Genomic DNA, 19842 nt, shown 5'->3' with positions numbered 1-19842 from the left:
AATATTGACTCTCTCTTGTTCTTTCTGTAGCTTTTTTAGTCTTCCCAGTGCCTGCTCCATAACATCAGGAAGACATGTTAATTAGAAGATTTGTTAAGGCCAAAACATCTCATGCAGAAGAAATTAATTGGTGCTTTCACCTTTATGCTTGCAATATATTGCACAGAAGAGAGTATATAGCAAGGACTAAGACATACTGTATCTTTTGATTTGGACAAGTTCTCTTGAACAGGTTTCTTGATAAATGAAATCTAAGATACTCACTAAAAGATAAATTGCTAATTACGGCTAATGCATGACGTGCACTAAAACCAAGATACTAATCATCTCTGGGTTAAGAGCCTATACAAAGTAGTCATAAGCATTTACACTGTTAAAGTTTCCAAGTAGCAGAGGAACCGACTTGGTCTGTTAGCATGAATCGGATTTTCAGCTTGCTGCTTAAGCAGCCATTGTACAGTAATGGGATTTTGATATGTTCCTCTTAATTTGATTTTTCGATTGTAATTAGAGACCTTTCTAATGTCCTTAACATATCAGCCGGATTCTAATATTTCTTAGCAATAACTACTTTGTATAATTTTTTTAATGTAGCTTATCAGTGAAAACTTTTATAGCCAAAAGAACCCCTTTATTTGTTCAATTTTCCCAATGATAATACATGTGCCTCATATTTAAAAATCCTCTCCTAAAACTTCCTCTGTCCCCAATTTCTGTGCTTGCACCCGATTCTTCAGTTCCAGGTAATATTGGATTGCAATTCCAGAATTCTTCTCTATCTGCAAATTATCTGTTGATGTGTTGAGTGATAATGGAACCATTTTAAAGGACAACTAAATGTAATTACAGTAGTTAATGACGGGGATTAGTTTTCTGCACTAGGGCCTAAAGCTAGAAATCTGAACATTGTAGGGTTCAGGATTGTAGGTTATATGTTTCTGCCAGAGGGCCACTTCCCCTAAAAGCAAATACTGTTAAAAGACTACACTTTCTCTGCACCAAACCAAATGTATAGAAATACGCAGAAGCCCATTTTTTATTTTTGTTTAAAAACATGCATAAACTAGTTACAGGAATAATCTTCACTGCACCAAAGGTAGGTTTAATAAAAAGCTGAATTGTGAAATGAATATATACTTTAAAAGTGTACTTTCTAGTAAACCTAAATATGTTCAGTGAAAAAATGAAGCTATGTGTCCCAATTCATAACCCTAGCCATAAATCTAGTTCCCTTTACCCTGTTTGTCTCTTTCAAAATAGATAAGAATAAAAACCTGATAGAAGCAGAGTCGGGGCTAATAAGGAGCTGGTTACAGCTCCCTGATTCTCCCTCTCTCTCTGGGGTGCAGGTTTTCAGCAACATTGGTGCTGCTCTAAACTTTCTTACCTATACACCAGATGGAGATAGCCAGAGCACATCCTGTTCTGGCCACTATCCCTGCCCCAACACGTGCCTTGCGGTAGGCCTGTGAGGAGGTGGGAGCAGGAGCTAGCTATGTCTGCTGGGGGCTCCCTTCATCTGAGGGCAGACCCTGGCAAGTGTCTTGAGGGAGGTTTCTACTCTCTTTGTAGTGCTTAAATGGTGCAAAGAGCCAAGTGGAGCCAGTGAGCTGGCCCACAGGATGGAAAGAAACGTAGCTTTCTGTGATCTCCACAATGTGCCAAATCTTAGAGTCTGTCACGAAGCGCCCATTGAACAGAATGTGCCCAGAATTTGCATGAATGAGCAAACGTGTGTGCATATTGAGACGGGTAGTGCGTGTGTGCTGCCTGCTCCAGAGAGGGCTCAAAGTTCTTGTTATCACAACATGCACTGAATGCTCCCATCACCAGAGCATTGGTGCCTTTTACATACACTCGATCACAGAGATACATTTACTGAAAGTCTCAGGCACACACCCTGCAACTCCCCAGCAATGACCAAAGCAAACTCCCTGAGGTACCAGATCCTGGGCAGTACCTGCTGGGAGACTTACTGTAAGGTGAATCTCAACTCCTACAGTCAGTAAAGAACAAGAAGGAAAAAACCTTAGGCAAGTGCATGCCTCTTGCATTGCCCGCCATTGTCTGCTCCTGCTCACATAAGTCAATAGCAAAATGCCCACGCATGCCAATGGAAGTGGGATTGGGGCCAAGAAGAGGCCAGGTTCTGAGTATTTATTTATTTTTCACTGATGGTGAATTCAGAGCTGGCAGCCTGTCTAAGATTGCCCCTCTCACTGTCTCCTTTGGGTACCCTGGGGGTGACAGTCTGTGTCCCTGCCTCCAACGGAACAAGTTTTACCTGGCCTTTTACTATATTTTAAATATAAGTGGATGGGTTGTTGGTTTTTTAAGACAGACTAACTCCATAGACAAGTCTTGAAATAAAGATGGCGTCTTGCAAAGGTAAATTAATCCTGATAGTCTCATAGCTGGACAGATGGATTGAAAGTGAATACTATCGGAAAGTCTGTGTAATTCTTGTTGGGAGGCCATGACTACATCTTTCAAGAAGAAGAATGCAGTTATAATAACCACAAGCCTAGCAGAGAAAAGATTATGGGAGACCTGCTGAAAACTCCTAGAGGGTGCTGCAGTACCAAAAGCAGACGATGAAGGGGTCCTCTTCTGCATTGTTAGAGTACAGAACATTGAACCATGTGCACCATTACGTTACTGAACTAAAAAGCAGTGAAGACAGGTTAGAAAGAATTGCATAGACAAGCCAACAAAACTAATCTAAAACTGATGTAGAAGGAAACATTTTATATAAAATATAATTACCATATGGAACGTGCTGTCTATTAAGACAAAAGAGCATAGCAGGGTTCAAAAAAGGATTAGGTGTTTATATGATATTGTCAATTACACTAAGTAGGGTAAAATTTATAAGTAATATCAACCATGCTTCAAAACATAAGCCAGCCACTAACTCTGTGGCGTTTGAGAGAAGACTGTTTCCACAGGTACATTGCTGCATAATTTTCTACTTAGAGGTTTTTCATCTTCTCTTGAAGCATTGGTATTGTTCACAGCTGTAGACGGGATATGGGACTAAATGTTATGAGTGTTCTTATGTTACTGTTATTAAAGGGGAGAAGTTTTAGCCCATTGTAGCCATGTACTTTTGCTTCAAGTTTCAGCACATCTGTTCCTCTCAGAAACCTGTGTAAGGGCAAAAGAATTTTGAATCTCAAATCTTTCTTCTTTATTGCTCTGCTTCTGGATCTCTTCTTGGTCTGACCACAGGAGTTTCCAAATATGTGTAACTGTGTAAATTACCTTCTCTTTTAGATTAACTGCACAACGTGTGCAGCAAGTAGTGATCAAAGGTTGGACTATTATATGAAATGCCCTGATGCTAGTGGATACAGGTCCATAGCAAAGCATCTTTACATTTAGATCTGATTGTTTGTAATATACTATGTTAACTGCGGTATACAGCCAATCTCTGTGGCACACATTTAATGAAGGAGAAACACAACCACATTGATGGGAAACTATTTCACTCTGTATGCATGTGCTTCTACATTCAGTTCATGTTCATGTTTTGATTCTGATTCAGAATCTCAAGCTGCTTGGAAGGCAACAGTATCTGAAGGATTTATCAGAAAACAGCTTACAGGCTAAGCAGTCCCACAAATTACTTATAGTAGATGATTTCCTATATTATGGCACGTCTGTGTAAAAGGTACTTGCATTGTATGTTCTGGTGTGTGGGAGGTCTGACCAGGGTAAGGCAAGAGGCAGAGACGACCCCATCTCTGATAGTTGATGTTGATTATCCAGGATTTTAATTGACCACCAGGCTGCCTTGGCATAGGTACTGCCCATATCCATCACTGTGGAGCTCACTTAGAACTGTCCAGATGCACTCTGGACAGTTACTTGTTTTTAACTGATGTGGAGGTGTGCATATTTGAATATTTTAGTATTAAAAAAATAATTTTCCTAATACAAGAAATTTCAGAATTAAATGAGATACCTAATGCAAAAATCAGCTTAGAAAGGTTTGCGATAGGCCTTTATCAGACCTTCAGACGCTGACCTATTTTGCAGTGTGCAGAAGTTGGGACGTGTCATTAGTTGTGCATTGAAGGCTTACAACAAAAACAAACCTCACCCCTCCAGTTGAATGCTATCCTTGTTATGCTTTCTGCTTTCTCAATCTGCTGGAGAACGGCCATGGTTTAGTTCTTAGGGCTTGTCTACACTGCGATGTTGTTGACAAAACTTTTGTCTTTCATGGGTACTTAAAAAAGCCCCTTCTCCCTCCCCCCCCCCCGCAAAAGACAAAAGTTTTGCCGATGCAAGTGGTAGTGTGAACGCAGCTTTGTCGGCAGGAGTGCTGCTCACAAGGTGGAAGTATTTTGTCGGCAAAATACCAACAGCGTTTACACATGCTGACTTTTAGTGACAAGGCTGTGTCGCTTGTCCCTAATAGCTGTTTAGTGTAGAGAAGCCCTTAGTGTGCCATTAAATGCTGTTTCACACCAGGAAAAATTGCCTGCTAAATACACCATTCAAAAGAAGAGGGTGTGTCCACAGGACTGAAAAACTCCATTCTGTCTCTCTCCTAAAACCAGGTGGAAACAGGACCCCTTTCTGATCACATAGTGAAAGTGTTTTGGCTCATTTTCCCATATGACTCAGTTGTTGTGATTTGATGTTAGCTGAGGGATTGAACCTTAATGTGAATGACCAGTGGCCAAGCTCATGCCACAATGATGCATTAATGTCTGAGTGTGAATGGAAAGCAGCTCAATGTCCAAAATCCCAAACTGCCTTTCCCTTGTCCAGGGCAGGATAAAGCTGCCGAGCCTTGGTTTGAACATTTGAAGGAGGCTAAATCCAAAATAATTTGTGTTTTTGCTCAGAATTGAGGGGTGAGAGCAGACCTAAGCCTTTTCACCATACTGGACAAGGTGCTCTGTCTTGCTGAGCTATGTTGCTCTTTGGGAATATTCTTTAATTAGTCTCTGGCATTTCTTTACGAGGACTGTCAATGTGGAAACCCAGGCTAGGCCATCCATACAGACTATCAGCAAAGGGATCCAGAATCAACTGTGGTATACTCCCCCCCCCCACCCCCCTCCCCCAAATTCTCCATTTCCCTAATTACAGAATTAAGTATAATAATCGAGTAAGGGCTCAGGAAGAGTTTTTTCCACTACCAAAACTTCACCTTGTATTAAAATATAGAAAAAAAAAACCCTGAAGCCAGGTTCTGCTCTGTTATCCCAGTGTAAATCAGGAGTAACTCTGCTGAAGTCAATAGAGCTGCAGTGGCGTAGGAGAGAAGAAAAGCAGGCCCTTCTCTCATATCTTATGTTGCAATAATATTCTGCATCCAGATCTCTCCTGGTGTGACACATTGGCATAGGAGAACATTCCACTAAAGAACAAACCACTCCCTCCACAAATGAGTGTCATTAATTATGATCCTCACAGCGCTCTGTGAGAGAGAGAAATCAGTATTTTATCCCCATCTTCCAAATAAGGAAACAGACACAAAAGTTCAATAACTTTCCCAAGATCACATGGTCAGTCAGTAGCAGAGCCAGGATTAGACATGAGGCGTTCCTGATTCTCTGTCCTATGCTCAGTCTTATAGCCCAAGCTGCTTCTCTGCTAGAAACGTGTTACTGGCTGGGTTTGGTTAGCAGAAGCTTTGATAGTCTTGGGTAAGCACCACTGAATATACATTTTCCCCATAGGTTATGAGAGACCTATGCCTGGCTTTACACAGGTATAAATATGCACACGCCAAGCCTCTGGCAAAATAGTGGTCCTGCCAAAACCAGCTCTAACCACACCAGGCCTTCACAAGCCAGTGCAAAGCTGGCTGAATCGGTACAACTCTGCCCAGGAGCAATGGCAGGTAGAACCTCTATAATAAAGTGGTTCTTTAATCTGATAATGATACACAACAGTTTAGCCATAGCTGCTATTGCCGCAATGACTTGGCAACAGAATACGCTGAAGTCCTTCATAATGCTGTGAAGAGAGACCAGTGCAAATCTTGCTTGGAATGAGAGTAATCTGTGATTGATGACTTGTACCTAAAAAAAAGGGGGGGGCGGGAAGGGCGGCAAAAGGAAAATACTGATCCATGAAATTGAACTTGGCAACATGATTCTAAATTCTGGTATTACTGATCCTTAGGATGCTTGACTAAACAGTATACACAACCTTCCCATGCTGATTAGTTGCTCAGTCAATAAGGGAACCGGTGCTAACAAGCTCAGGCTGTATTCTCTTACAGGTGTGGAAATTTACATGTATCGCATAACACCAAAGATAATACTGTCTTCCTTAGAGCTCGAGTCAGACCATTGCAGCAGCTCTTCTGTCCTTAAAAGAACAGGAAGTATGTCTGAGCGATATATCGTGGAGTTTTACAAGTTCTAATGGATGATCTTTACGTAGATAACATAGCCGTGGCTAGCTGACGTGACATTTTGTTTCTGTTGAGGCTGCGCAGAAGTCTAACAAGTACATTTATGATACAGCTGTAACCTTAGAATACGTGTTTGAGAGGTGATGCATGCTCCCAAAGGTACAGAGCTGCCAGAATACCTTCGTTGCAATGGGCACTCTTTGTAGATTTTGCTGTTCACTTTTAGTGTCAAGTCATGTTCCTAACTGGGGAAATGGTGACATCTCTGAATAGGTTTTTCAGTGTGAGTTTGCCTTTCAGAATGAAGAAACCGTATACAAAGTGGGATAAGTATACCAGGTCTCTGCTTAGCCCCACTTGGACCAGAATACAGAGAGGTTAAAATTTGGCTTTGTTCAGTAGTGTAGGATGAATTGTGCAGCTGAGCGGCAGGAAACTACCCACAAGCTCAAAGCTAGACAGGAGGGCAGATGTGCAATGTGTCTGAGTGTTTTAGGCCCAGTTACAGCTGTGCCACTGCTGCTGAGGATGCATAAGAAACAGCATAGAAAATGAAATGGCCCTGGGACCAAACGGTCCCTTGACAAACACCCCCTGAATCCTGTTGCCTTTAAGGGGATTGCATGGATTCGCATCAGGGCAGATTCTGGCCCTATTCCAATTTTATTACATTCTTAACCTTAAGGAACACACTCAGAAAACTAGAACGTAGATTACAGTTTATTTAATGAAAACTACAAAAGATAACTTGCCTCTTTAAAAGTCAGGCAGTCAAGTCACAGTTTGTGATAGAAAAGGAAGGTGCTGCTTTTTTTTTTCTTTTCATTTTTTTTCTTTTTTTTGGTCCTGCCACAAAATGAAAACCTTCCTTATGCTACTTAGGCAGGATTAATAAATAAACATTCCAAGTCCCTCCATAAACTAGCCCTCGAGATGCATGGAAAGGCTTGTAAACAGTTTTCTCTTCTGGTACAGTGCATCGTTTTTTCATTCCCATTTCAAAACTTATTCACTACAGCTTTGCAATCAGACACACTGGCAAACCACCCTGTTCAATCTGTAAGGAGGGCTGTGGTTTAAACTAGTATAAAGCGCAACATTCACAGTTTGTGGTAGCCTTTGCCTTGCCATACAACTCCATCATGTGTTCCAATGGGTGTCCAAATGCACTCATACTCACATCTCTCACTTGCATTAATTCGCTACCTTGCTATAACATTTTTTTGGTACATTTAGCACCCTATTTTTTGCAGTTTAAAAGAAATTTGGCTTACACATCCGCGCATGTGCACACGCGCACACACACAAAGCCGACCTTAGCACAGTGCTTACGCAGTCAACATTTTAACAGAACATTTCTAAAACTAAATCTGTTCATTCAGCCACTAACAGCTTTAAGCCTGCACAGCGTAGCTGTGGGAGATGCTTCACATAAGCACAAGGTAAAAAGAGATGAGCAGGACAAGGATTGCCAGGAAACCTCATCCTTCATTAAGAAGAATGCTGCTGCAAGGCTTGTGTGAGGCTTGGGTAAACCCTCTCGTAGTATGAGGATGGCACTTACATCCAGGTCTCTGCATAGCCCCACCCAATTTTTACCCTTGCGCAACTGAGAATGAATGGGCCGGGGCTCTCACTCTGATGAGTTATGCCTGATGCTCAGCCTTACCTGCGCTCATACAAAGGCTCGCAACTAGCTTTCATACTGGGCCACAACTTGCAGGATCAAGGCCTAATCTGTTTTCCCTACAGTATTGGTCTGATTACACTTTCAAATTAGTATACAAAAAAAAAGTTCACTTAAGTGCTGGCCCCCATTTTAAATAAAAAAGTAACAATCACCCTTTCAGGACTCATCCTTTAAAACATTTGCCAGGCTGCTTTAAAACGGGTACACATTACAGAAGTCAGTTTCGCTGCCTCACTGTGGGAATTAGTAGTTAAGGCAAATAACCAAATGTTTTTAAAAATATATAAATTGTAAAAGTTAGTTAAAAAAAAAAGACACCGTTTGCAAGCTACAATATGAACAAAATTCAGTTGCACCACATAATCTGTGGTCTGATGCAAAACCCACTGGGTCTTCCCATTGGTTGCAATGGACTCTGAATCAGTCCCTAAAAGCTTGATTCTGAAAGGTGCCAAAGCACTCAGAGCATCTTTTGAGTTCAGGATCAGCCCTTAAGTAAAACTGGAATTTCTTACACAGAGGCTTAGGCTGTTCTCATGACACATTTTTGTTCACTGTTAAATCAGAAGTTTGGTCCCACCTAGGAATATATTAGTAGACCTAATGGTCCATGCAATCGGACCTCCCTTCCCCACAAGGCAACTCACCTACAGCTGTTCAAATTATGGAAACAGCTTGTAGAGGAGAACAATGTTATAGTCTGGAAGGGCTGAAGTCACAATGCGTGCTGGGAGAGAGCCTAAATAATAGCTGCCCAAGGAATGTGGTCCCATCAGTTCCTCCAAGTGCAGTGTGAAGCCCATCTGCTGATTTTGGATCCCTGAGTTGTATGACTTCAGCTATCCATAGCTGTTGAGGTTTTTACCCAGCTTTATGCTCAGATCACACACAAATGGTGGGGAAGTAGCAAACATTGTTTTAGGACACACTTAAAAGGCAGCAAGTTAATGTTTTTGGCATTGCTCTATCCAAAACAAGGAATGCCTTCATTTGACAGCATCTAGCATTCCATTCATCTGACCTGTTGGCAACTACATTTGCTAGTTCCTACACAATTATGGCCTCCTCTAGTTAATTTCAGGTGGCTGTAATGGAGGACAAGGGGAACTACTTTCTCCTTGCCTCAGATTATTACATGAGCCAGTGATGCTGACCCTTCCACCTTCTGGGACACCCTCCTCATTGTATAGGTGCCTAAATCCATCATAGAATTCATCTGTCTCCATGCTGTCTTCTTGAATTTTGACGGAAGTAGGTGTGAAAGTTGCTGGAACTGGCTGACTCACAATGACCCTTGAACTAATTTGACTTGAATTCTTCCATTCAGAATAACAGTAGGGTAACTTTTCCTTGGGATGAGCTCGGATGGCTTGGTTGGCAGGATTAAAGATATAAACAGCATTGGATGGTTGTAAATGTATTAGCTGCTGATCCACAAGCTCTTTACAATGGATGAATTTGGTGCTACTAACCTGTAAGGAAAGATACAGAACCGTTTTTCTCTAGTTTGTAAATGATTCTGTCCTCTGGTGAAAGCTTTAATTGAAGTGCAATTCTAAGTAAGCTCAGTGAAAGGAAAAAAACCCATATCAAATTTTCCAGTATACAAGGCTTATAATAATAGCTGAGCATTTATAGAGCTTCTCATCAGTAGCTTTCAAAGCATTTTACAAAAGGTGGGTGAACATTATTATCCCAATGTTACTGACGGGGAAACTAGGATGTAGGGGGTTCAGTCACTGGCGAGCCCAAGGTCACTTGATGAGCAAATGGCAAAGTTAAGAACAGATTCTAGGTTTTTTGACTCCCAGACTACCTCCATACTCACTGCACATGTGTGTTCTGTAAATCAGAGAAAATGTCTCCATTTCAAGACAAACAGAAATGCCCAGGAGGTAGGGTTTGGCCTTCCTCTATCCATATCTTCAAAAGACTGTTTTTAGCTAAAGTAAATGCACTGAAAGATCCTGGCATTCCTAAATCATATAAATGGGCAGATTTTCAATCCTGCTCAGCATCCAGCAGTTCCCACTAAGAACTATGGAGAACCTCTTCCTCTTTGAGAGCAAATGAGCACTGAGATGTCTCGAAAATTGGGTCTAATGTTATCAACCCACCTTTCACAATAAAAGACCCCCATAACAAAATGCAGTGCACTCTCTCCTCCAGGAGTACCTAACTCCCATTAACATTAAGGGGCTTGGTATCAAAGGGAGAACAGACCCTGACACATACGTGCACTCCTGAGAAGTACATTAAAAACGTGCAATGTTGTTGTAAATATGCCGCAAGCTTTACTCATTTATCTGTGCACTGGCCTCAAATTTGTGGTGTGAGGCCATGTTGACTCCTACCTGTGCTTTTTTTAGCAGATCAGTAATAACAGGAAACCAGTCAGGAGTCAGCCTCTCCAACTCTAAGGTGATGATCACCAAAGCCAATGTGGAGCCCTTAAACTGCAGTAGTTGGTGGCATGCCATACAGTGCTGTAGCTGTCTGGTCAAGAATGCAACATGGCGGGAAGGATTCATCTGAGGCAGCCCATTTAGTAGATGAGGCCAGTTGGACATCACCATGGCATGGAACTGGAGAGAAGATAAATATATACATACACATATATATATATATATATAAACAAAAATAGCAGAGGTCAACAGTGAACTTTGTACGTTTCATATGTTATTGACCAGAAGTGCAAACTAATTTCAATCCACATCAGGAAGTGTAGAAATATTTTCCCTGTTACCATGTGTTACTTGGTTTGTGTTGTACTTGCCAACCATCAAACTGTTTTAAAGCTTATAATGAATGTAAAAGGTCTGTGTTTTCTAACAAATTCTGAAGTCACTGCATTATCCTGATTGCCAACAAAAGCCAAGTGATATTCAGGCCAGCAGATAGGAGTAAATTCAGTTGTAATGCTTCTGTTTCCTCAGTAATTTCATAGTCCAAGCACCTGGCTATGGTAGGTGGTTTTCAAACAATCAGCAGCTTAATATGGTTTAAATATCCACCCGTTACCATAAAAAGAGAGCCCAGGGTATGTTCAGATCACGTGATTTTTGCCTTATAAACACATGATCATTTATTAAGAAAAGTGTGATTGTTTTTATGAAGTGTTTAGCAAATTATGTGACTAAGTGCCAGATCAGTATGGTCTAATTGCCCAAAACTGGGGTCCAGGTTCAGTAGGGGCAAGAGATGGTTTGAGAGAACCTGTGTGTGAAATGTAGCAAAAATTCCGACCGCTTTCTATGTACAGTATTAATAGAATGGAAATAGTTAGAAATATTTTTGCAGTGTGTATTTAAAAAAATAAAAATGGAGTTTAGTTGTGCAGTACAGGAATCTTTTTCAAGTCCATTTTAGTTGTCCTTTAAAAATGGGGGCCTGCTTGAATAATTTTAAAACAAAAATGGAAGGTTTTTAATAGCAGTGTGTTTAAAAGAGTCGACATTTTTCACTGTAACATTCTTCAGAAGACTTGCAGATAGCTAAGAATGTGTGGCTTAAAAGTTACTGTGGAGAGGGAGGTGTGAGCGCACGTGCATTTGTGTTTTATAGTCTTATTTGGTAAAAGAGCTGTTTCCTTAAACAAGAAACAAAACTAGTTTAGACTTTTGCAAAATTCTTAGTGCTTACAATGTTTAAGAAATCCATAGGTGTCGCTGTGTAAAGATCCCAGTGAAGCTTATCTAGTATAATTCTTTCCATTCTCAAAATCTCAGCTGGAGAGCATTTACAACCACTCTGCACTGCAAGCTTCTTCACTGATGGTATTACCTGTGAAATTTGAAAATAATAATAATAATTAATAATAAAGAAGCCACCTTACTACACAACGTTGTGTGCTACCTTTTTTGTCTGTGCGTGCAAAGGGAACTGATTTAACACACGGGTGCCGTGAGGAGCCAAGAATTGTTTAAATTCAGGTTACCCGATTTCTAAATACCTCCTGACAACACCAAGAGGGAATGTGACCCTGTTGCATATGAAATTAGAGATTCAAGAGCACTGCTTCCCCAACCTTATTATTTTGCTGTTGTGACGGTCTCTCTGAAGCCTCCTGCTAGCCTGTTTCTCGGTGCTTTTTCTTTATTTGTGGTTCTCTTATTTCCGGTGGCCTATGACTCAACTTCTCCTGTCTACTGGGAAAATACTGCAAAGCACAACCTTACAGTATGTACTGTGTGAAGGCTTGTGTGCATCCCTGCAGAGCATTTCAAGGATGCTGACATGTTCAAGGAGAAACACACTTCTGACTCTAGTTTTTACAATACTGAGTTCTTCTATTTCATGACCTTTAGAAAGGCCTTGAGCCCAGAGCTCTTCTCCTTTCATTACAGTTTGAAAAAGAAAAGCTTTGGCCACATTTAGATAATGAAGAGGAGAGGATACAGTCTATGCTCTTCAAAGGCAATTTTGAGCTATTATTACAAGCCTTTGATTTTTTTTTAACTCTAAATTTGAAATGCAACTAGTCCAAAATGATTTACGTGATTTTTGAGGTGTGCTTTCAAAATGATGCAAGAGGTTTTAGCCACATGATTATAACTGGGTAATTATCTCTCAGAGATTATCTCATATCCAGGTGAGCAGTTGCTGATTTAAGTGTTTTAATGAATGGACTGGGAACCAACCCATGTTTAAGTTATCTGCCCCAAACCACTGGGATTTAATTGGATGGAAGTCGAGCCACATCTCCTACCCTCAGGAAAATACATACTTCTAACCTTCCTTTGAAGAACTATTACCCTGTCTTGGCTTCTTTAATCTCCCAATTTCCCATCACAGCAGCACAAGTGAAGGGCAGAGCTTTAATAATATACATATTTCATTTAAGGGACTCATGACACTTTCCAAATGATGGTTAAGCAATATCAAGACAAGACAAATGTTGTTGTTATTAGCTAACCGAAAGACAGAGAGGATACATTGGTAAAAGCCTGGAAACACGAATGACTTCCAAGAATGACCAGAAGTTGATTTACTGTATTTAAATAAAACATACAGACCTCATCTTCTTCGTTGGTTTTTGCTGCAAGGATGAGGCAGGTAATTGCTATGCACCGAAGGTATTTTACTTGTGCCTGAAGGGGAAAGAGCAAAACACTGACCATAGAAGACAACGTTCTAGCTTAAAATAAACAATGATCATTCAGATAGAGGCCCAAATCTTCACCTTTCGTTTGCATTAAACCTGCTTTGACCTACATTGTAGTTTCTATTAGTAAAAGATCATTTTATACTCAAACAAAGCAAAAACAGGAAAATTACAATGGAAGGAATCCCCTCCTGAGCGCAGATATCACAGCATTCCATACTTAGGTCATGCAATACCGTCAGCCCTAAGCTGCAGTGTTACCAGTCAGAATGTGATGATTCCATTTATTTATTGTAAATTGGTGGGTACTGAATACTAGCCTTGAACTTTTGCCTGATGCCGATTATGAATCTGAGTAATAATACGTAAGAGAGGGTCCTGTCCTGCTCACACCAAAGCCAATGGGAAGTTTTGCCATTGATTTCAAGGGAAGAGCAATCAGGCCCATAGTTTGTGTAAAATAGCAGTGAAAAGTGGTTGCACGAACCCAAAGCCTTCATGTTTATAACTACATTTGGACTATAATTCAGGGGAAATCCCTATTTAGGACAGCACTCAAGTATGTGCTTAAATGAAGCTCCTGCTTATGTCCTACTGACTTAAAGTTTAGCACGTGCCAGAGCCTTGATTGCTATCTGAGTTCTGTGCTTTCTAGAGGTTCACTATCGGAGTGATTCCAAAATACCTCCAGTCCAGCTAGATTTGTAACTGAATCCTAATTCGACATTCGCAGCAGCCGTAGTTAATAATAAAATCATAAAAGAAAGCTTCCAAACAGAATCTCTACCTTTACTGATGCCAATAACCGGTTAAGAATGTTGGTAGCCAAGGCAAACGTTTCAGAGTAAAATTGGAACTGGGAGCTTAATTCTGCAATCCAGATAACTGCTTTCTCATAGTGTGATGGAGAGATATCTGTGCCCTGAGATGGAGGAAGAAAGTTAAAACATAATTGGTGGCTTGTTAAACAACACACTTACCTTTGAGGAATAGAATTTAAAAATCCATCTATTTAAATGCTCTAATCAACAGCTCAGTTATACTCTTAGTCCAACAGTAGAGATCATCTTGAGGGCTGGAGCTGATTTTTTACATCTACAGGTTCTTTGTGCAGCTCCTTGTCTCTCAGATTTGCGCTACCCCTAGACTGGATAGAAGCCAAGTTTGCTACCATGCAGCACATGCTGCAAAACCTACCTGTCTACTCAGGCTTTTCTTGGGAGGATGTGTTCCGAGGACAGGACAGACTATAAGTCTTGTTGACATTGTATTATTGTAAATGATTTATGGAATGCATTTAAATGTTAATGTAAAAGCAACTAGAGCTGTGAGATAGGCCCACAGTCTAAATTAGGGGATGATTCAGATAATAACATCCACCATTAACTTGTATTGTATTGATCTCAAATTATGCATTCAGATGATAGTGCCGGTTCATTAATAAAATAAATAATAATACCTTGCACTTGTATAGCACTCCATTAGATTGTGAAGAGAAGGGACATAGCCTGAAATGCTTTTCAAGGGCAATTTTGCACTTTGATCTCAAAGCACTTTACAGATGTGGTAAGCATTATTATCCCCATATTACAATCAGAAAAACTGAGCAAGGTTAAGTGGCTTCCCAAGGTAACAGAGTGAGCCAATGGCAGAGCCAAGAACAGAATTTAGTTTCCTGACTCCTAACCGTTAGATCACAGTTCATCCCCGCTTACTCTCATCTGAGTGAAAGTGGGGGGTGGGGAATAAAAAGTGACAAAGCACTGTAGATTTTAGGATTACTTACATATAGGACCGTTGATTTAACCCAAATAAACACACTCCCCTGTCATCCGATTGCCACTCCCAGGTTCCCATTTGTGCAAGGATATTCTCTGGATTTTCCTTTTGGATCAATTGTGTTTTAGACATTGTGCATCTTGTTAAACTAAATTGAAACCTGGACAGACACACATCCCAATCCTGGTATCTAGTCATATGCGATGTGGACACATGGATTAGATAGCAGAATTGGGGCTGTATTTTGCAGAAAAACTTCTGGAATCCTAATGCATTTCCAAAGAAAAGAGGAAAGAATACCTTCAGTGTGAAATTCCAAAAAACTGGCACCTTCCAATTCCTGGCCTCTCTTGTTAGGGCATTCTCTAGTAGGAACGGAAATCTCTGACTCTCAGAAGATCCGGTACACTTCATAGCAACGAGTGGCTGGGCCAGTTTCCCAGGTAGGCACAGCTATCTAAACCAAGGAAAACGGAAGCATTATAAAACATCACAACTCCTGAAAACTATATGAGGATTTTTTTCATAGTGGCTTCTTCAACTTTAAAATGTTGAGAACTACCTAGAGAATGTCCTTGCTACTTGTCTGTTGTCCAAAGATGTTAAGAGGTAGGACCAAGTCTTGCTTTCATGCCAGTTCATGACGATTTTGCCATTAACTTCCACGAAAGCAGAAGCAGATCCATGATGAAAGAACCTCAGACAACTGAACAACTATGCAGCCAAGAGCTTTTCTTCACAAGCTGCATAAATACTTGCAGTAGCCTTCTAATGGAGGACTACCTACTACTGGGCTCACACGCTCTTTAAATAAAATTAGGTTCCTAACTAGCTTTTAAAACAAAAAATCTATTAACTGCTACATTAAAGGTTTTGGAAAACAGAGGCCTGGAGTTCTAGTTTAAGGTAAACAGGTTCAACATCCTTGTTTGCTTTGTTGTCCACAAAACCTAAGGTGAATAAAATTGTTTTTAATGAGGTTTTATAATTCCAGGGGGAAAAGTTTTGCTTAAACCAAGATAAAACTTCGATTGCAGTGTTTGGAATCTAAACTTTACAGTCTAGTGCTAGTGACTGAGGGTATAGCTACACTTGCAGCCATACAGCGCTGCTGTGGGAGCGCTCCCGTGGCAGCGCTTTGAAGTGCGAGTGTGGTCGCAGCGCTGCACGTACTCCACCTCCCTTGGGGATTAGCTTACAGCGCTGGGAGCCGTGCTCCCAGCGCTGGGGCAGTGTTTACACTGGCGCTTTGCAGCACTGTAACTTGCTGCGCTCAGGGGTGTGTTTTTCCACAGCCCTGAGCGAGAAAGTTGCAGCGCTGTAAAGCGCCAGTGTAGCCAAGACCTGAGAACCAGAAATGACACTGGTGAGTCTGTTTCCATTAGTCAAACAGAAAGCAATGCAAAGATGCAAACAGCCAAGCTAATGAAAAATAAACTAGATTTAAAAAATTCCGTTTGTTGTTTTAATCTTGGATGCTATTAGTAACACAGGTAAGGAAATTTGATTGTTAAAAATAAAATTTTAAACTAATAACATTGCTTTAGAAAAATCACCTCTAACCAGTCAAAACACTTACTTACACTTGGGTATCAAGAAATGTGAACTTCATTGACAAGCTGAAATTAAAGATTTTAATGCTTACATTTCAGTGCCACTTGAGAAGCTGAAAGAAAAGAGCATGAACATGGAAATAGTGTTTCACCTGTGAAACAGAACCCAGGGTTGATTTTGACAAATTTTAAGTTCTCTACTTCTTTTCTTTATTATAAAGACCTGTGGACTGTGGCTTCCTCCTCCTGGCTTCCCAGAAGCTCTCATCACTATTTTCAGCAGCTCAGTTAAGTATTCTAACCCTCCATTAATCTTCTGGAAACTACTCTACATTTCCAAAGCTGAAATGCCATGAAATGTTTTTCCCCTCCCCCGCTAAAGGCAAAAATAATGCACATGACTTTGGCTTTAATTGGTACTGGGTATAAAAGAGCATCAGAACTGAAAGCCCCAACAGTTAACCAAAGGGAGTGTTTGAAACTAGAACTGATGCCAATGTAACCAAAGGGAAATGGTCAGGCCACTTTCTGATATACGCTGACATATCCCTGCTCCTTGTTTAAAGAATAAAATAAAAACAATTTAAAATTAAATAGAAGCAATTCTTAATACAGAAAAATGAATATTGGCAATAAAAGTAACTATACTTCCCAAAATACTGTATGTGCAAACTTGGCACTCCAAGTGATTAACAGAACAGCTCTCTCTCTCTCACCTATTACATTTACAAATGATTCTTACTGAAATCCATTTCCAATCTTCTGTCTTGAAGCACCGCATTCTTTAAAATTACATGGCACAGAGTAATCCTGCCACAGCCGGAGAATGGACCAAATGATTCAACAGTTCATTTCCTTCTCTTGTCTCTGGCTCCTTTGTTCCCACAAAGAGGTGCAGCTGGCAACATTTACCCAAGTGGTGCATGAGAATAAGGGAGCTACATTTCAGACACACCATCCTCTGCACAGGGCTGACAGCAGGATGATGGGGCCAGGGTAGGCCATATAGGTCAGGAATCCCTGGTCACAACCGTGGATCCCCAGGCACCCTGATGGGGTAGAGCCACTCACAGGGATATGCTGTCACACGTGGTGCCCCATTCCCTCAGTGGACTAAACCTTGGATCTCGAAGCAGCAGTAATAAGGTAAGTTTTACTTACTGAAGATGGAAGCAGTGGGAGATTTACATGATAGAGGGAAGGATGGGTGACGGGGTGAAGATTGAAGAAATTAGCACCCGTAGGAAATTCTCATCTCTCTAAACATTTGTGAGCCTAGCCAAGGTCTGGAGGGAGATACCTCCATAATCCTTTCAGTCTCCAGCTGTGGGCCTCAGGTTGTGTTGACATGGCTAGCAGCCACTGCCTGTACAGTGCTACCCTCTCCCTCCGAAAACACTCAGAGCAGGGATAGCTTCAGAGAAGAATTAATACTCTCCCCCACCAGTTTTAACTTGGATATCAGTCTGTGGGAAGGGTGGGAATACATCCCACAAAGCACATCTGTTTGCTCGCCCCTGCCCATTCCCCCCTCTGTCACATATTGGCCTGAAGCCCCATTTCTATGACAAGCCACTTGGGGGCTGGATGTCACGGAGTGTTAAGATGTAGGGTGGAGGAGGGCTCCCTGTAACTGGGTGAAACCCCTGGACTGTCCATGATTTTGATCTGGTGCCAGAGGTGCCCTTAGGCCCTTTCTTCACTTGACTTCTCATTGTGCTTTATCTCCCTTGTAGAGCTGAGATGGGAGCAAAAAATCCTGGTTCCCTGGAGTTGTCTGTTCTCTCTCTCTCTCATTTTTGTAATGCCGCAAAGGCACCAGAAGGAAGGGGAGAGGAGAGTTTGACTGTGGATCCCAGTGTGAACACAGCTGGGCCACGGTTTCCTCTCCCTGCCTTCCCGCCCACCCCCCAGGTTCCCAGGCCCTTATGTTGGAAGCAGACTCTGAGCCCCCGATGGGTAACTTCTGCCTGGATGCTGGATTCAGCACCCACAAAATGACCAGGCGTGAGGGGCAGAGGGCAGGAGCAAGGCAGGCGGCGACTCCACCATCCCTCTTTCGTTTTCATTTCGGAAACAAAAGGGAGGGCGATCATGTGATGGGCTGGCAACTAACTCCACAAGTAACCAAATCACCGGCTCTGGGGGCCGGGGAGCGGCTGCCCCAAGTCAGACATCTCGGGGACCGAGGTGGGGGCCGGGATCAGAGTCAGGGTACCGTGCGGGGGTGGGGGTTGGGGCGGGGGAGTCCCACCGAGAGCTACGCCCATGCCCGTCCCTTCCCCGGGTCTCACCTCCCGGGATCGGCCGCTGCGCGTCTCCTGGGTCGCGCTGGCAGGTCATTAGGGGAGCCTCCCTGCACGGTGGGGTTCAGCCCTTCACTCCGCCGCTTCCTCTCCCATTGTGTCCAGCCCCGGCCGCGGCCGCGGCAGCCTCAGCGCCAGGAAATGGCTCAGCCTGTGCCTGCAGAGGGGGTCTCCGCGGATCATGCTAGAGGGGGCTGCTGACCCCCGCACAGCTAGCGGGGAAGAGAGCCCTACCCTGCCCCGGAGGACGAGCCGCTCGGCAGGGACACCTAGAGGGGACAATCGCTCTGTTGACAGGCTCCGGAGTCTGCGCAGCGCCCGGGACAGTCCCTTTGGGGCTGGCTCTGATCGCGCCAGGCTCCTCCTCTCCCCCGCCGGGTCCCGGGGGTGCCGAGCCCAGCAGCAGCAGGACAGCTCCCCCTCCCGGGGCTACGTGAGCATCAGCATGGAGCAGGCAGCAGCTCCCAGCCCGCCCGGCCGGGCGTAACCCTTCCTGCCTTGCAGCCCTGAGAACCAGCCCGCCCGGCTGGAGGCGGGACCCGGTGTCAGCCTCTGCTTCTCGGACAGCCCCAGCTCCCTGGATACCCGGGGAGCTTTCTGCATCCGCTGTATCCCGGCCGGCGTGTCCGTCTGCCACTCACAAGCCTTTGGTTGGGCTCTCGAGAGTTGCCGCGGGAAGGATTCCTCTGCTGAAGCCCGGGTACACATTTCTGAAAAACTGGCGGGCAAGACTAGCAAAAAGTAAAGGCGTTTGCAGGAACAAATGTGCATCTGGAGCGATCTGAATAGTGCCACTGATACTCAGGGAGGGATAATAAAAATGAAGCACGTGTGAAAGTGTTTGCCAGCTTGGGGACCTAAGTGAGTGTCTGTATTTAATGTTCTGTGTTACAGATTTCATAACTGTTATTCTGTTAGTGACCATACCTTCTGTTCTATTAAACTGGTAACACATTTAAACATGGCATTTTATTCTCACTGTTTATGGTCTTTGTGTTTTACTCAGTCTGGAAAATAAAAACAGACTC

At 42.5% G+C, this 19842-nt stretch overlaps 2 protein-coding genes across 3 annotated transcripts in view; one reads left to right on the top strand and one right to left on the bottom strand.

The window, feature by feature from the left end:
• Positions 1-6749, top strand: part of SEPTIN8 (septin 8) — a 77955-nt gene extending 71206 nt beyond the window's left edge. Inside the window, exon 10 of the mRNA XM_050962748.1 lies at positions 31-6749. Coding sequence (XP_050818705.1) covers positions 31-85 — 55 coding nt within the window. The 3' untranslated portion in view covers positions 86-6749. The remainder of the gene's footprint in view (positions 1-30) is intronic.
• Positions 6750-7084: 335 nt separating this feature from the next.
• CCNI2 (cyclin I family member 2) lies at positions 7085-19088 on the bottom strand. 2 transcript variants are annotated; one of them, XM_050962781.1, is made up of 8 exons: positions 18803-19088; positions 17225-17406; positions 15256-15412; positions 13964-14098; positions 13088-13162; positions 11715-11855; positions 10427-10657; positions 7085-9544 (listed from the first exon to the last, which is right to left on the bottom strand). In XM_050962781.1, exons 3-8 carry the CDS (start codon positions 15367-15369, stop codon positions 9140-9142), a joined length of 1101 nt encoding a protein of 366 aa, XP_050818738.1. In that variant the 5' UTR covers positions 15370-15412; positions 17225-17406; positions 18803-19088; the 3' UTR covers positions 7085-9139. The 2 variants fall into 2 exon arrangements, with proteins under 2 accessions (XP_050818738.1, XP_050818737.1); XM_050962780.1 differs by lacking the exon at positions 17225-17406.
• Between the last annotated feature and the right edge of the window lie 754 nt (positions 19089-19842).

Source organism: Gopherus flavomarginatus, chromosome 7 (genome assembly GCF_025201925.1).
Source record: "Gopherus flavomarginatus isolate rGopFla2 chromosome 7, rGopFla2.mat.asm, whole genome shotgun sequence".
Classification (NCBI taxonomy): Eukaryota; Metazoa; Chordata; order Testudines; family Testudinidae; genus Gopherus; species Gopherus flavomarginatus.
Note: the sequence above shows the minus strand (reverse complement) of the source record. Positions and strands in the feature narration are given on the sequence as shown.

What these genes read in the sequence shown, in the direction of transcription:
- CCNI2 (XM_050962781.1), bottom strand. Translation starts at nt 15,369, where the DNA reads ATGAAGTGTACCGGATCTTCTGAGAGTCAGAGATTTCCGTTCCTACTA. An exon ending in AAACCAACGAAGAAGATGAG is followed by an intron (nt 11,856 to 13,087) that starts GTCTGTATGTTT and finishes CAAATTTCACAG; the next exon opens with GTAATACCATCAGTGAAGAA. An exon ending in CTATGGATTTCTTAAACATT is followed by an intron (nt 10,658 to 11,714) that starts GTAAGCACTAAG and finishes TCTTCTCTCCAG; the next exon opens with TTCCATGCCATGGTGATGTC.